Source organism: Capsicum annuum, chromosome 1, assembly GCF_002878395.1.
Source record: "Capsicum annuum cultivar UCD-10X-F1 chromosome 1, UCD10Xv1.1, whole genome shotgun sequence".
In the NCBI taxonomy this organism is placed as follows: Eukaryota; Viridiplantae; Streptophyta; class Magnoliopsida; order Solanales; family Solanaceae; genus Capsicum; species Capsicum annuum.
The window spans coordinates 65571456-65584399 of NC_061111.1; the positions used below are offsets into that span (position 1 = coordinate 65571456).

General features: G+C 39.9%; 2 protein-coding genes across 3 annotated transcripts in view; one reads left to right on the top strand and one right to left on the bottom strand.

Moving 5' to 3' along the window:
* The first annotated feature begins 1905 nt into the window (after positions 1 to 1905).
* The window catches only part of LOC107854140 (uncharacterized protein At2g37660, chloroplastic), a 16763-nt gene continuing 5724 nt past the window's right edge, over positions 1906 to 12944 (top strand). Inside the window, exons 1-5 of one of the 2 annotated variants that reach the window (XM_047399633.1) lie at positions 1906 to 2213; positions 5824 to 5936; positions 6082 to 6135; positions 6241 to 6325; positions 7391 to 7496. In XM_047399633.1, the coding sequence (XP_047255589.1) occupies positions 1952 to 2213; positions 5824 to 5936; positions 6082 to 6135; positions 6241 to 6325; positions 7391 to 7496 (620 nt within the window). In that variant the 5' untranslated portion in view covers positions 1906 to 1951. The remainder of the gene's footprint in view (positions 2214 to 5823; positions 5937 to 6081; positions 6136 to 6240; positions 6326 to 7390; positions 7497 to 12944) is intronic. The other variant, XM_047399658.1, reaches the window with a different exon arrangement.
* Positions 10843 to 11602, bottom strand: LOC124888676 (mitogen-activated protein kinase kinase kinase 11-like). The gene is made up of 2 exons (XM_047399692.1): positions 11238 to 11602; positions 10843 to 11026 (listed from the first exon to the last, which is right to left on the bottom strand). The coding sequence occupies exons 1-2, from the start codon at positions 11591 to 11593 to the stop codon at positions 11002 to 11004; spliced, it is 381 nt and encodes a 126-aa protein (XP_047255648.1). The 5' UTR covers positions 11594 to 11602; the 3' UTR covers positions 10843 to 11001.

Below are 12944 nucleotides of genomic sequence, written 5' to 3' on the forward strand. Positions count from 1 at the left end.
ACCATAAATTGGCTATCTCTCATATTGTGTAGTCTCATTACACACTCAACCTTCCATAATTTTTTTATGAAATGGATCTTTTATTATACAGTTTTCCTCTATTTCTAATGTCTTGAGAATCATATTTCTTTTCTTAATCTTCTATAGCAACATCATCAATGTCTACTTGGTATAGCTATCAAAAGATTTTGTACTTCTTGTATGGCCTCACTTGAAGATTCACCAACTTTAGATGCATGTTTTAATGTTATATATAATAGATATTCAATAATTTTCAAAAAAAAAATTCTATCCTTATACATAATCGGGCACCATCAATATATAGAATGTATGAGCTAGATAAAATAGCTTTAGTAAAGATTGGGCTAGTTTGGGTCGAGTGTAACGAGGACCGGCCCACAATGTCATCATCTCGAGAATAAGAGTGACAAAAAAATATATCCTCTCGAGCAAAAATAAAGTATCCCAAAACCATCTATGATGGGCACTGCATGCTAGGGACAGACAAAAAGGACGGTGTGTCCGATTATTCAGGTGCGCAGGCAACTCCCGATAAAATCGTGTCTGACACATGCTAGTGGGCTGATTACTCTCTAACAACACAAGGGCGAGAGACATTCTCCTATTAGCCACTGGCATTGTTGGCGCCCTATAAATAAAGACCTCCTACCCCGTTGTAAAGGATTCATTTTCTACTTACCTTTACTATAAAGCAATAAAATATCTTTAAGTTGGTCCTTAAACTTTTCATGTTTTCTCTAGTTGTTTTAGCTTTCGTTATTTTTCTTACTATCACGGTCACGGTCACGATTGTTAATACCTAGAGGAATTGTGTATAGGATCCGTCATATTTGCATTCTACTCTGTTTTATTTATCATGAATATTATTCTCTCATTTTATTTATTTTCGTACAAACTCATGCTACTAACAGTAAGCTAAGGATGTTAAGCGCGCTCTTGACCCACAAGCAAATTTAACTATTCCAAATCAATGGTAAATAGAACTTAAATGATAAACCACAGATAAACGATCCACTAAAAAGCTTGATATCCCTTTTCAATTTCACTAGTGAGCTTAATGTCTTTAATCTTTGGTCAAATTCGACATATTTCATTCTTTTGTTGGAGTTGAAGTAACATTATGATAGAGATCAAACACCATGGATAAGCTTATTTTGGGCTTGGTAATAAATTACCAGAAATACCGCCATACTTCAACCAAGTTTAGTACTTCAAAATTCAAGTCTGTGTTTTAAAAAGTGGAGTGTGAGGCTAGACATTTGACGTAACATAGGGTGAGACTTAAGCCTCGAAATACAGGGCGTAGGTTCCATGGATATACGGAGTATATATCTCATGTATCTTCAATTTTATAATTTTGTTATCAAGAAAATAAACAAAACTAAGATTTTCAATTATTCTATAAATAAATTTAAATAAATCATCAATGATATAGAAAAAATAGTTATAATTATTTTATTTAATGAAAGTTGCTATCTTTTACTCTTATATTTAGGAAAAATCATTACAATATTAAACCATGATAGCATAAAGTATAAATATCATTACACCTATAACTAAAAATTACGATTTATAGGAAAAAATATAATTAAAATAATAATAATAAATAAAATTAATGCTTGAGACATACACTTTTATACTTGGGACTTATGCTTTTATGACCGAGGATTACGCCTCAAATCTACGCCTTTCATTAGTGCTTTGAAGTGTTTTTGATATGCCCCGCCTGGAGATTCGCCCCAAAAAATTGCCCTCGAAAACACTGGTTAAAAGTTTAAAACAATAATAGAATATTTCCAATTTCTCAAGGGCATTATAGTAAAACAACAATTTCAAAACACAACTACCACCACAAAAACTCTCCACCCCCTTTTAACTTCCCCGCGCTTATCATTAATCACCAAAAACACTGCTCTTTTTATCATTAATAATGGCTTCCAAAATCTCTGTTTCCCCTTTCTGGAACCTTCCAATTTCAACTCAAAAAACTCGACTTCTTCCTCAATTTCCACTTCTACAGCAATTCCCTTCTTCTTCTAGAGTTATATCATCGAAGTTTAAGGTAAATTGTCAAAGATGTATATCAGTTTCAGCTGCTGTGACTGAAGAATCTCAAACTTCTCCTCCATCATCGTCATCTACTGCATCGTCTTCCAAAGTTGTTCTTGTTGTTGGTGGATCCGGTGGCGTTGGTATTGCTCCGTTCCACTCTCTTTTACTTAAGAAGAGACCTTTAAATTTTATTGTAAAATTATAAATACTTTTCTTTGATTTGTTTTCATTTTATTTTAAAGTGACGGTGTACATGTCACCTTGTACCATATCGACTATTCATTTGACTACAGGTTCTACTTATTATATAGTTTTTGAACTACATGTTAATTTTTGAACATCTAAATTTTAAAATATTGTATTGATCTAATTTTATTTAACTTTAAAAAATTAGTTAAATTAACTGTCACAAAAAAAACACATAAATTAAGACTAAAAAGTATTTATTTAAATAATATCTATTTACTTCTAAATAAACTCTATAAAATATCTAAAAACAAGTATAAATCTTTTTCTTTTAAGAAATAACGAAACTAATTGTATAATATCTACTATATAATAAACCAAACTGGAGAAGCCAATTGGTTCATAACAATTATCTCCGCTTGAGAATCAACAACCTTATTGCGGCTCCACACGTGAATGATCCTCGTTGGTCACGACTCCTGGCACGCAGGCCACCACTCTGAGTCACAGCCCAGCAAGACTCTCCACATGGATCGATTCTCGTTGGTTATGGCTACATCTAGTTGGTTTGATAGGTGGTAGAACCCATTTGGCCTATAAATTCCTTAGCATTTCTCTATTTTTTCAATGTGGGACAATTGGTTCATAACAACTTTGCTCCCATAAAAGTAGTTAGTTGTGATTGGGGCTAAATTTTTCATTGTTTGCATGGAAAGGGGGTAAAGGGGAAGCCCGGTACACTAAAGCTCTCGCTATCCACGGCTTGAATGTGTGACCTCCCAGTCACATGGATAGGCAGGTCTTATGAATTATTTAGGGATAAGGCATAAGAACCCCTTGAACTATGAGGAAATTGTCGGGTACACAACTAAACTATTTGAGGGTCCTTAATTTTGTGAATTTATTTTTTTCATATTATTTAGACCCTTAAATTATGCGAGGATCCCACAATCCCTGAACTTAATTGGCAAGACTGTGCAAGTTTTTGTGTTTAACATGTTGTGTCTATTAAGATAATGTTATTGCATAGTTCAATGCATTTTTGCACTGATTTTTATATTTATGAAGTTGCATCACTCATTTTGATGTCTATAAATTTATTCTTGATATTTTACATAGATTATCTTCATTTATGAAGATGTCATACTTGTAAAGTTGGTATTTTGCACAGGTTTCCTTCATTTATTTGGTGTATAAAACTTGAAAGTTATTTTGTTGTCCATACCATTGGATCAAAATTGAACCAAAATTGCATCAAAACTAGACCAAAAATCCACCAAAATCTGCATTTAAACACCAACAAAAGCTGAACCAAAATAATTTAGGGGTTTAAATAATATGAAAAACTAAGTTCAAGAGGTAATAGGACCCTCGTATAGTTCGGCTGTGCAAATAAAGCAGAAAAATTAAGTTTAGTGGGTGATAAAATCCTCACATAGTTTAGGTGTGTAACCGACAATTTCGCTATACTTCAGGAGGGTTTTATGCCTTATCCCAATTATTTATGACTTGGGCATAATTATTATCCTTTTAGAGTTTAGACTATGATCAATGGGTTAAGATCTTTGTTTGTAGTTTCTTTGCACCTAGAGAGTACTAGGATCCTTGTTATATGTCGGCCCTTGATCGATAAAAGCTGTTTTGTCTCATAACTTCTGCTAAAAATGTCGGTTGAAACGAAAATATGGACATTCTCTAGTCATTTTCCAGGGTTCTGTTTCGAACAAGCCTTCTAAGTGAAAGAGTTGTAGTAACAACCTTAGAAAACCATTGTTTCAAAAAAAAGAACCTTAGAAAACCAAGGTTTAAATCCTAGCAGAGGCAACTCTAGGTGAATTTTTTTCCTATCAGCTTAAACAGTTGTGGGCAAAGTTACCTGATACTTTGGCTATTGAGAGTTAGTAGGTACTCCATAGGTTACAAGTTGGATGCATATCAATCAAATAGAAAATTGTAATTGACAGGTTTCACTAATGAAAAGAAAAAGGAAGTTTTATTTGTTCATGGATAAAGCAATAGATCTTGGACCTGAATTAACTCAAAGCTAGCTCACAAGGTGAGGATTTCCCAAGAGCATATAAGGAGATCCATCTTTAAATTCCCAACCAATGTGGGACTCTCCAATCATGTGTGGACTGAATATGATTACTCGAACCTAGAAAAAGTCGTACTTACTTAACATCCTCTGGTTATGGCATTCATTTCTCTCTATATGATCCTTGACTACCAGGTAGAAATAAAGATTCAACATAAGTTGGAGAAATGATCAAAAGAAGGTAGTAACTCAAAATTGGAACCTTTTTTGTTCTAAGTACATACGTACAAGTTGAGCTCTGATTAATATCTTAATTAACATATACATGTGTGAATGTGCCATATTTGTGTGTGTGAAAATGGAGTGCCTTCTCTTTGAAGAACATTCTTTTATCAATAAGCAGAAGTGCTTTCATTAGTCAAAAACCTAGCTCTAAGTCTGTGGACAATATATAAAAGAGAGAATCCTGGACAATACAAAATCATATCTTTGCAGTCATAGTCAAAGCTTTAGTGAGCTAACATAATCTATGATATTCCGTTCTTCATATACATTTTGTTTATACATTCCCTTTGCAGAATTTGGTTTTGGCTTCTGCACATTTGAGATTTTATTTAACTATTCTTTCGATTTCAGTTTGTTTTGTACTTAGTTTTAGATTTCGCATCGTCATAACTAATATTCCATTGGAACGAATTTGTAGAATTTATAAATTCATTTCTTGCACAGTATCCTAAATCTATTTTATTCATACCATGGAGTATGCTCAGTATGTGCTGCAGAAGTGTTAATCTTAGGATATCTATTTCAGTTGCCACTAGTTATTTCGAGATAATGTATTGTTTTTTGAGAAACTAGAATCGAGATCTTATGTCCTTTTCTTGATTTTTTCGTTTCTCTTCCTCTTTGTCAGAAATATCAATGCTCTTTAGTCTGTATTTTCTTGAATCCTTTACCAAATTCTTTTTGCTGATCAGCGATTATCAGTATGAATTTTCTGAATTTAGTTCCTTTGCTTCTCCAATGAGGGAAAGGAGTTGAGGTTTAGGTTACAATATACTATTCTGCATAAATATCAAAATTGTTGGTTTCAGTAACTCATGTGAGATGGAAAATATGGATTGGTGAAGGATATCTTATTGGAAATAGAAAATCCCCTCCATCAATGAGGTGGGGGGTTTGAGTCACCACGGATTAACAGTGGGAAGGTCACTATTCATCCCTCTGACCTTAGTGAAGGGGGGATTTACCATATATGTTAAAAATGGCATGACTGATGTATTAGTTAAATTGTTACCTTTGAATAGACTGCATAGTGATGTTATTGAATGGTTGCATCATACTATATACCGAACATTTAATGAGTATAATACAAGATAAAGTGCTTCGTGTTACCAGTTTAATCAGCACTTCTTCTATCTGGTCAAAAAGTATAAAGCGTCAAACAATTTAGGCAGAATATGAGTGCATTGAAATAAGCTTGTCATGGTAAAGATTCACTTAACTTTTTTGTATTATGTGAAATGCAGGACAGATAGTTGTAGCATCATTACTCGATAGGAATGTCAAACTGCGTCTCATTCTTAGAGACCCTGAGAAAGCAACTACTCTATTTGGCGAGCATGATGAGGAAAAGTTTCAGGTTTGTTCTTATGTGGCTGTGCCAAACTTATCCACCCTCAACCCAGGCCCAATTAACCGGGAAAGTATTCTTGCCCAATTAACCGGGAAAGTATTCTTTGTTTAAAGAAGATTTTCAAACTTTATACTGTTTCCAAACTTGACAGGTGTGGAAAGGTGACACGCGGAGTCCTACAGGCATAGATCCATCTGTATTTGAGGTTTGTTCACCACGTCTACAACCTTTCTAGAACTTTCCTGGGAAGTTAAAGTGGCTTAATAACTTTCTCAAATTGCTGCTGGGCTGTGCGCAACTGACCTTTCAGGGTGTAACTCATGTTATTTGCTGCACTGGGACCACTGCTTTTCCATCTAGGCGGTGGGATGGAGATAATACTCCAGAAAGAGTAGGTTAGAATCTTTCTAGTGGGATGTTTATATTTATGTGGTGGTTTATGTAACCAAGATGTAGTGCTCATTAAGAAATATATAAAATGAAGAACTGCTGGGAACAGAATGAGTTTGAATATAGAAAAAAGGATCTAATTATTTTGTTTACTAAGCCACTAAAAGATTTTGCTATGTATTATTTACTTTGGGAAAAGGCATCATTTCCACCCCATACTATACAAGAAAAGTCTAAGCCACACCTAAATTATATAAGTGACCTATTACACACCTTAACTAAATAAAAGTGATATTATTACCTCCCCGCGACCCCCATTCTAAGGCCCGTGTGTTACACTTATTTTAGGCGCGTCCAGCCTATTAAATAACAAAAGTAAACGGCTAAAAACATTAAGGAAAAAGGCATCGTTTCCACCCCAAACTATAGTCGAAAAGTCGAATCCACACCTAAACTATATAAGTGACCTATTACACACCTTAACTATAAAAAAGTGAAACTTTTTACTGACGTGGTGCTGACATGGCAGCGCATGTAAAACACTACACCACATGCAAGTGGTGGTAGCCTGATAGGGTGTAAATAGTTTCACTTTTTTATAGTTTAGGCGTGTAATAGATCACTAGTATAGTTTAGGTGTGGCTTCGACTTTTCGGGTATAGTTTGGGGTGGAAACGATGCCTTTTCCCTATTTACTTTATATATTTGATGTATGTGTTTCGCAGTGATAGAAAATTCATGTTCTTATTTATCTCTAGTAATTGTTGTCTGGTGATCTATAATTATTACATTGATTACAATATATACTTTAGCAGTCGGGTTGGTGTATAATCAACTTCATAATATACCTATGAGTTTCCTGAGACTCTGTATAAGGACTGCACTATGTGTTTCTTTACTAGGTTCAAAAACATGTTTTACATTATTCTCTGTCCTTGTTGTGTCTCTTTTGTATCTGATAAAACTGAAAGCAATTTTGATGGGTTCATCGTTTCTCTATCCCTACAATCTAATTTCTAAGTTTTAGTGCAGTAGTCTTTCTCATGACATATATGCATTTGTTTGTGTAGATTGGGAAGGTGTGAGAAACCTTGTGTCAGCATTGCCTAAGTCACTAAAAAGAATTGTTCTTGTTTCATCGATTGGTGTCACAAAGTTCAACAAGTTGCCTTGGAGGTAAAATGCCGCTTATATTTACAGATCCTCAAATGACCCATCAACAACAACAACAACAACAAACCCAGTGTATTCCCACTTAGTGGGGTCTGGGGGGGGTAAGATGTACGCAGTCCATACCTCTACCTCTGATGAAGTAGAAAGGCTGTTTCCGAAAGACCCCCGGCTCAAGTCACGAGATATCACACAACACATAGTACAGCACAGAAGCAGATGACATAACATAGATACGGCACCCATAAGGAATATAAAACAGAGTAAAGCAGGAATGCAGGAATATACAGCAAAGGAAAGCACACATATTCGTAATAAACATGGAACACGGAACACGGAACATTGAATACGGAATCATAACAGGAATACACCCCCACCAATTTATTCCCTACACTAGCGACCCGAACTGGCCCTAATCCTCTGCCGTAATTCGCATCTTCCATACCTTCCTATCTAGGGTCATGTCCTCGGTGAGCTGTAACTGTTCCATGTCCCGCCTAATCACCTCACCCCAGTACTTCTTCGGTCTACCCCTACCCCGTCTAAAACCATCCAACGCTAGCCTCTCACACCTACGGACCGGGGCATCCGTGCCCCTCCTCTTCACGTGTCCGAACCATCTCAATCGTGCTTCCCGCATCTTACACTCCACTGAAGTCACACCAACCTTCTCCCGGATAGTCTCATTCCGAACTCTATCCCCTCGGGTCAGTCCACACATCCAGCGCAACATCCGCATTTCTGCCACCTTCATTCTTTGGATGTGGGAGTTCTTAACTGGCCAACACTCCGCTCCATACAGCAAGGCCGGACGGACTACCACCCTATAGAATTTGCCTTTAAGCTTGGGCGGCACCTTCTTATCACACAGCACCCCCGATGCGAGTTTCCACTTCATCCATCCCGCCCCAATACGGTGCGAGACATCCTCGTCAATCTCACCGTTACTCTGGATCACGGACCCGAGATACTTGAACTTATCCCTCTTCCCTACCTCCTGTGCTTCTAGCCTCACTACTACCTCATTCTCCCGCCTCACGTCATTAAACTTACATTCCACATACTCTGTCTTGGTTCTGCTCACCCTGAACCCTTTAGACTCCAGAGTTTGCCTCCACAACTCTAATTTGTCATTCACCCCCCCTCGAGTCTCATCTATCAAGACTACATCGTCTGCAAAAAGCATACACCACGGCACCTCCCCTTGGATACGCCGCGTCAACACATCCATTACTAACGCAAACAAAAAGGGACTAAGAGTAGATCCCTGATGCAATCCTGTCAGGACAGTGAAATGCTCTGAGTCTCCTCCCGCCGTCCTCACCTGGGTTTTCGCTCCCTCATACATATCCTTAATTACTCTGATATATGCCTGCGGTACTCCACTCACCTCCAGGCATCTCCAAAGTACTTCCCTGGGGACTTTGTCGTACGCCTTTTCCAGGTCGATGAACACCATGTGCAGATCCTTCTTCCTCTCCCTATACTGCTCCACCAACCTCCGTACCAGGTGGATTGCCTCCGTCGTCGAGCGGCCGGGCATAAATCCGAACTGATTTTCCGAGATAGACACTATCCGTCTCAGCCTCACCTCGACCACTCTCTCCCAGATCTTCATAGAGTGACTCAGTAACTTAATCCCCCTATAGTTATTGCAACACTGAATGTCCCCCTTATTCTTATAGAGGGGGATCATGGTACTCCACCTCCACGCCTCGGGCATCTTTGCCGTCCTGAAAATTTCATTGAACAAAGCAGTCAACCACCTTACACCAGCCTCTCCAACGAACTTCCAAAACTCCACCGGTATCTCATCCGGCCCCGTCGCCCTACCCCTTCGCATCCTGCGGACTGCCTGTCTAACCTCGTCTACCTTAAAACGTCTACAATAGCTAAAATCCCGACACTCCCCTGAGTGCTCCAGTTCCCCTAACACAATAGCTCTGTCCCCCTCGTCATTCAAGAGCCTATGAAAGTACGACTGCCATCTCTTCTTTATGTGGCCGTCCTCCACCAACACTCTACCGTCCTCCCCCTTAATGCACCTCACCTGATCGAGGTCACGACCCTTCCTCTCCCTAGCCTTCGCGAGTCGGAACAACTTTTTCTCCCCTCCTTTCCTCTGTAACCCTGCATACAAGCTCTCAAAAGCGGCCGTCTTAGCTGCCGTGACCGCTGACTTCGCCTCCTTCCTCGCTAGCTTGTACTCTTTCCTGTTTACCCGCTTCTCTTCTTCGTCCTTACTTTCCACCAACTTAGCATACGCCTCTTTCTTGGTCTCCACTTTCTTCCCCACCTCTTCATTCCACCACCAATCTCCCCGATGATGTCCGGCCCGGCCCCTAGAAACACCCAACACCTCCCTTGCATTCTCCCTGATGCACGTTGCCGCCCTGTCCCACATATTATCCACATCCCCCCTACACTCCCACACCCCCATTCCCGCCAACCTCTCCCCTATCTCCCACGCATTCACCGGCGTCAAACCGCCCCACTTAATTCTCGGTCTACACTCCTCACTCCTCCTCTTTCTATTCTTCTTTATACCCAAATCCATAACCAAGAGCCTATGTTGGGTCGAAAGATTCTCAGTCGGGATGACTTTACAGTCTCTACACAACGCCCTATCCCCTTTCCTAAGCAACAAAAAGTCAATCTGGGTCCTGGCTATCGCGCTCCGAAAAGTGATCAGGTGCTCGTCCTTCTTCGGGAAGCCCGAGTTCACCACCACCAGCCCAAACGCCCTCGCAAACTCCAATAGGGTCGCCCCCTCTTCATTTCTCTCCCCAAAACCAAAACCACCATGCACATCCCCAAAGCCTCCCGGTAGCGCCCCGATGTGCCCGTTGAAATCCCCCGCTACCACAATCTTCTCCGAACTGGGCACGCCTCTCACCACGTCCTCCAAAGCCTCCCAGAACCGCATCTTCTCCTCCCCCTCCGATCCCACATGCGGCGCATAGGCACTACACACGTTCAGGGTAAACCCCCGAATGACCAACTTAATAGTCATCAACCTATCGTTGATCCTCTTCACCTCCACTACCTGACCTCTAAGCTCTTCATCTACCAAGATGCCAACTCCATTCCTACGCCTGTCGCTCCCAGAGTACCACAGCTTGTAACCGTCCACATCCCTGGCCTTAGACCCTACCCACTTGGTCTCTTGGACACACGCAAGGTTGATCCTTCTCTTCCTAAGAATCTTCACCAGCTCTATGGACTTCCCCTGAAGGGTCCCTATATTCCAAGACCCAACCCTCAGCCTACCGTTGCTATCCACGCGCCCCCCACTACCCCCCCCTCGGCCAAACCTTGGCCTCCCACCCACTCCCGTTCTCTCCCCATCTCCCGCCCCCGCCACAGCCCCACGCCCCAACCCCCTCGGACATGACCCTAACCACCCATTACCACCCACAGCCACAACTACACGAAAAAAATAGGAAAATATAAGGACATACCCGGTGTCAATATCAAAGCAGCAGCTAGGAGATACAAGGCACACACACGTTCAAAGGACTACTCCCGAAGCAAAACTGAGAAGCGACCACAGCAACAGCAACAACAGACAACAAACAATGTTCACAAATCCCACGCAAGTCAATAGTAAAGCAGCAGCAAGTAATACAAGGCTCGCACGAATTCAAGGAAATATTCCAGCAACCAAACTATACTCAATTACTAGTATAATATGAAGAATGAAAGAATGCAGAATGGAGAATGAAATAAGCAAAGGTTAGAAGTCACCAGATTTCACTTGTAGACCAAGCCGGCAACCAAGCCCCGCTTCGACCTACTGCCGGAGGATCGCTACAGAGATGTATCCGCGGCTGCTGACGATGGAGCGGCGGTGCAGCTGAAGACCGAGCTTCGGCTGCTGCAATGTTGTAACGGCGCCGGAGGAAGGGGGGGCGGTCTGGACAGAGAAGGGGTGGGGGTGGGGGTGGGGTGGGAGGGGTACAGAGGGGGGAACCGGATCTCAGCGACGGAGGTCGGTGACCGGCGGTCAGTCCCGGCGGTCGGCGTCGGTGACCGGCGGTCGGCGACAGCGACAAGGACAAATCGTACAAATTTCTTGTTGATGTTGCCTTTGGTGTGTGCATCTGCAAAAAAGGAACATGGAGTAATGATTGGGCATTGTTAATTTCTTTCTAACTATGAATCCAAGATTAGCTTTTGAATACTAACTTTTGCGAAATTCAAATTCAATACGTTTGTGTTGTAGTGGTACTAATCTAGGATGAAATTTTTATTTTATTTCTGTTGAGGGGTGCACTTAGAGGTTCTGGTTAATGTTTTCATTTGGTATTCCTGCCAGGTTTTGATTCAATTAAATTCCTGAATGCCTCTTTATTGAAACAAGAAGTTGCTCATCAAATAAATTTGTTCTCGTTATATTCTGGCTGCTGCTTCATGGACCACTTCTTCAAATCTTCTGAACATATTGCAAAAAATTATGTATGACTTGTATCAGATTTGTTGATTTCTGAATTTAGTTATGTTCTTATCAAATATTTTTATGATTTTTTTTCTAAATAAAGTCTTTAAGTTCCAGATTTCGGTCCAATCCACCTTTGATCTGTTGTGATTACTTTCTTCATCTAAAAAAGAAAAAAAAAGGAAGTTTTCTTTACCATTTGCTGTTGAGGTTGGCTAATGCTTCTAAGACCACTTCTATATCTCTATTTGTCTCGTCTCTCTCTCTCTTTTTTTTTTAAGCATCTTCCATCATATTGACTTTTGTGTTTGCTTTATTTTATTATATATAGCATTTTTTCGGTTTAGCGCCATGAATTATTTGATACACCTAAATTTTTTGATAAAGGTAATGTTATATTCATCAGCATTAAGGGTATGCTGGAGACCTCCAAAAACTTCCCAACAAACACAAAGAAAACTAGTAGATTACAACGATCCTATAAAGTCTAAAATTTGTGCATCTTCTTCTAGCATGATGGTATGATACTACACCACTTTTTTGGAGATTTGCTCCCCCCTCTTCTGATCCAGCAACTGAGAAGGTCTGATGTATGCTCAGGCATAATCCACTTAGTCTGGGTTGATCCCAGTAAAAGATTCCACGGTTGTGTTGTCACTTTGCGATGGAGAAATAGATGATTATTGGTATCTAACAATTTGATATTAGTAAATCAATATTTACCATCTATCAGATGTTGCACCCTAACAAACAATGGCTTTCTATACCAGATAAACTCTAGACGCTAGTAGGTCTCCAACATAATTGTTCACTAGCTTCTAGGACTTGGATATCTTGGCTTTTGTTGTGCGTCAATAAGATAATGAAAAGATGATGAATTCTTGTAATAAACTGAGTTGCATCATAAGAAGGAATGATGAAGAATGGGAGAACTTATGGACTACAAGCTAGACATAAACCTTTTGGAAACCTACCCCGCTTGAAACCATCTGACGCTAGTCTCTCACACCTACGAA